At 35.2% G+C, this 3,919-nt stretch overlaps 1 protein-coding gene and 1 non-coding gene across 2 annotated transcripts; one reads left to right on the forward strand and one right to left on the reverse strand.

Annotated features, from left to right (window-relative positions):
- Positions 1-258: 258 nt before the first annotated feature.
- On the reverse strand, positions 259-2,664 carry LOC127808556 (uncharacterized). Its single transcript, XM_052347124.1, has 3 exons — positions 2,109-2,664; positions 1,825-1,928; positions 259-1,599 (listed from the first exon to the last, which is right to left on the reverse strand). Exons 1-3 carry the CDS (start codon positions 2,662-2,664, stop codon positions 259-261), a joined length of 2,001 nt encoding a protein of 666 aa, XP_052203084.1.
- Positions 2,189-2,295, forward strand: LOC127809039 (small nucleolar RNA R71). Its single transcript, XR_008025047.1, has one exon. It is a non-coding gene; the product is annotated as a small nucleolar RNA R71 (small nucleolar RNA).
- Positions 2,665-3,919: the final 1,255 nt, after the last annotated feature.

Consider the following 3,919-nt stretch of genomic DNA (forward strand, 5'->3'; position numbering starts at 1 on the left):
AATAATAACAATAATAATAAAAAAATTAACATGTTCAAAATGCACTCTCTAAACTCTTTAAATGCAATCACTCCCCCACATTTAAAAATTACATTGTCCCCAATGTAAGGCTAAATGCAAGAAATGGCACAGAAAAAAAATGCATATGAAAAGAAAAGGAAAAGGGATAGAGAAAGCAAATATGATCATCTTGGGTTGCCTCCCAAGCAGCGCCTTTGTTTAACGTCTTTAGCTCGACATTGCCACTTCTCAATCAATTTAAGTTGGATCTCTCAATTGCACTTCATCCACAGTTTGCTCCTGAAAACCTTCATGAAATGGCTTAAGCCTATGCCCATTGACCTTAAACACCTTATTAGTTCCTAGGCTTTGTACCTCAATTGCACCATAAGAAAATACGTTAGTAACTTCAAAAGGACCAATCCAATGAGAACGTAACTTACCTGGCATTAATTTGAGTCTTGAATTGTAAAGTAAAACTTTTTGTCCAAACACAAATTGCTTTCTAGCAACCATTCTATCTTGAAATGCCTTTGTCTTGTCCTTTTTCTTATCCTTTGTCCTTACCTTCCTCTTGCCCTCATGTCTCAACTCAAAAGTCTCCTGTACAAAAACATTAACCACATCAATAGAAAATGTAGATTGAACATCATTAGGGTACCTCATGTTATCAAATATATTAAATTTCACAATCTCCCTATCGAACTCCATGGTAAGGGTACCATCATGAACATCAATCTTTGTCCTTGCTGTTTTTATAAATGGTCTCCCTAATAAGATTGGTGCTAGATTAGATGAGTCATCTTCTTCCATGTTAAGTACATAAAAATCAATAGGAAAAACCAATTCATTAACTTGCACTAAAACATCCTCAAGAACTCCCTCAGGATACACATTAGATCTATCAGCAAGTTGAATAGTCATACATGTTTCTTTCAATGGACCAATATTCAAAGATGAATAAACAGAAAGAGGCATGACATTTATTGAAGCTCCTAGATCTAACATTGCTTTCTCAATCTTAACATTACCTACTTTGCAAGGGATAGTGAACATACCTGGGTCCTTGCATTTGGGAGGTAATTTCTTTTGAAGGATGGCTGAAACATTCTCTCCCATACTTACCTTCTCATTACCTTTCAACTTCCTCTTGTTGGTGCACAATTCCTTGAGAAATTTTGCATACCTTGGGACTTGCTTAATGGCATCCAATAAAGGAATGTTCACTTCTACCTTTCGAAAAATCTCCAAGATATCCTTTTCTTGATCTTCCTTTTTAGATTTAGATAACCTGCTAGGAAAAGGAAGAGGATTAGGTTTATCAGAATTATGCACAATTGTTTGAGAGATTACCTTAGAAGAGATTATCGCCTCATTTTCTGCCTCTTCTTTTTGAGTCTTCTTATCCAATTCTATAGGATTCTGAACAGGGATGTCAAATTCTTTTCCACTTCGCAACATAATGACACTTACATTTTCTCGAGGATTTACTACTGTTTGGGAAGGTAATTTCCCAGAACCTTGAGCTTCAAGCCTGCTCACTGATGTTGCTAGTTGACTAATTTGATTCTCCAATTGCTTGATGCTTGTTCTTGTCTCCTGTTAAAATTGTTATGTGTTAGTTGCAAGTGATTTAACAATTTCTTCTAAAGACATACCTGAACTTGAAGAAGTTTGTTGTGGTGGAATATGTGGTCTAGGCTGATAATGTTGGAATTGTGGTCTTGTTCCATAACTGAAGTTGGGATGATCCCTCCACCTTGGATTGTAGGTATTTGAATATGGATCGTATTTCATTTGTGGTGGGCCTGGGAATCCTCCAACTGCATTGACATGCTCTAAAGAATCTTCTTGAAGTGTAGGGCACATATTCTTTGGATGACCAGTAGCAGCACAAATTCCACAAGCTTTGACTTGTTGCAAATTTCCTACAGCCAGTTGTTGAACAAGAGAAGTTAGATTGGATATTTGATTTTCAAGGGAAGATATACTTACCTCATTCACCCTTCTCAAAGGGGTGTCTTATCTAAATCCAAACTGTTGTGAGCTAGCAGCCATGATGGAAATCAAATCTTTAGCGGCACTAGGGGTTTTATTCACTATAGTACCTCCACTAGCTGCATCCATCATTTCCCTCTCCATAGGTAGTAGCCATTCATAGAAATACTGAATGAGAAGCTGTTCAAAAATTCCATGTTGAGGACAGTTGTCACATAATTTTTTAAATCTTTCCCAATACTCGTGAAGGGTTTCTGTATCTTTTTGCCTTATTTCACATATCTCCCTTCTGATGCTAGCAGCTCGTGAAGTAGGGAAAAATTTATCAAGAAACAATCTGACCATCCCTGTCCATGTAGTTACAGAACCTGGAGGTAAGTAAAACAACCAATCCTTTGCTGCATCAGCTAGTGAGAATGGAAAAGCATGCAATTTAATTTGTTCTTCTGTCACTCCTTGTGGTTTCAGGCTTGAACACACCACATGGAATTCTTTCAAATGCTTATGACGATCCTCACCTGCAAGACCACGAAAAGTAGGCAACAAATGTATGAGTCCTGATTTTAACTCAAAAGTAGCATCTAAATTAGGGTACTCAATACATAAAGACTGTTGGTTCAAATTAGGAGCAGCCAACTCCTTTAATGTCCTGTTATTAATGGCCATGAGTTCCTCTTATTCTGAATCGCTAGATGGACTGGAAAGAGTGTTCGAAGCTATATTGATGCCTGATGCTATTCCCGAAGCTTGTTATGTTGAAACTTGCTTAGCTTCTCTTCTCAACCTATGGATAGTTCTATCAATTTCCAAGTCAAATTTCAATTCACCTTGATGAGAAAATCTGGTCATAAACTTGAAAACACATAAGTCTCACAAACAAACAAAACAAAACAAAACAAAGAAAAGAATTCACTAAAAAATAAAAATAAAAATAAAAATAAAAATAAAAAGAATAAATCTACTTGACACCAATCTCCGGCAACGGTGTCAAAAATTTGATGGGTGTAGAATACAACAAATAATAAATTCTTGCTCTTAAAAATATGAATTGTGATAGTGATGAGCAAGGTAGTATCTACAGGGATTGCTTAGATCTATTCCTTTGAAAAAATTAGAATAAATAGAAGAAACGATTGGGGGGTTTGTATTTTGAAATTTAAACAATTAAAAATAAAATATTATTCTAAATTAATAAGACAAATTAGAATGTAACAAAATTAAAGTAATCAATAGAAACACTTCCGGTAGAAGGGATTGATCTACTAATGGTTATAACACTGATCATTGATGCCAAAGTCACTAATTTTCCTTGAATACTTGACCTTAGAAAGAACAACAAGCTTTGTTCATTCAATGTTTCCCATACTTCTTAATTAATTAAAACAAGCTCTTCAATTAACCCTTACCTTCAAACAACCCTAGAACAAGCTCTCTAGAATTTAATTAAATGGCAGTATTAAACTTTGTGGAAACAAGACCAAATCTGAACAATAAACACACAAGCTCGGTTTATTTAATTTAACACATGTACTCCCTAGGAATTGAATGAAAACTTATCCATAATCATCAAGCCTAGTTGCTACTTATGCAAGAAAGACCAAACAATTACGGATTTGGTATTCAAGCTAGCAATAGATCATGCATTAAGAATTGAATAACGGCCGTCTATGCAATCAAAACACACAATCATAAACATTAAAATCAGAAGATACATGAATATTCAAGAGAAAATCAGATTGCAAATAAACTCAAAAATATCTCACAGTGTTCTTCACCATGGCTTCAAAATATCCTTCTACCGAAAAACCAAAGTTTAGCCACACATAATCAGAGAAAGAACACAAAAAGAAGAGAAAAATATGAAAATGATGCTTCTTCCCCCTCTTGGATGTGCTTCTCTACCGATTTTTCTTCTTGGATG

Source organism: Diospyros lotus, chromosome 8 (genome assembly GCF_014633365.1).
Source record: "Diospyros lotus cultivar Yz01 chromosome 8, ASM1463336v1, whole genome shotgun sequence".
Taxonomy (NCBI): Eukaryota; Viridiplantae; Streptophyta; class Magnoliopsida; order Ericales; family Ebenaceae; genus Diospyros; species Diospyros lotus.

What these genes read in the sequence shown, in the direction of transcription:
- LOC127808556 (XM_052347124.1), bottom strand. Translation starts at nt 2,664, where the DNA reads ATGGCCATTAATAACAGGACATTAAAGGAGTTGGCTGCTCCTAATTTG. An exon ending in GATGGATGCAGCTAGTGGAG is followed by an intron (nt 1,929 to 2,108) that starts GTACTATAGTGA and finishes AACTGGCTGTAG; the next exon opens with GAAATTTGCAACAAGTCAAA. An exon ending in CTTTAGAGCATGTCAATGCA is followed by an intron (nt 1,600 to 1,824) that starts GTTGGAGGATTC and finishes CAATTTTAACAG; the next exon opens with GAGACAAGAACAAGCATCAA.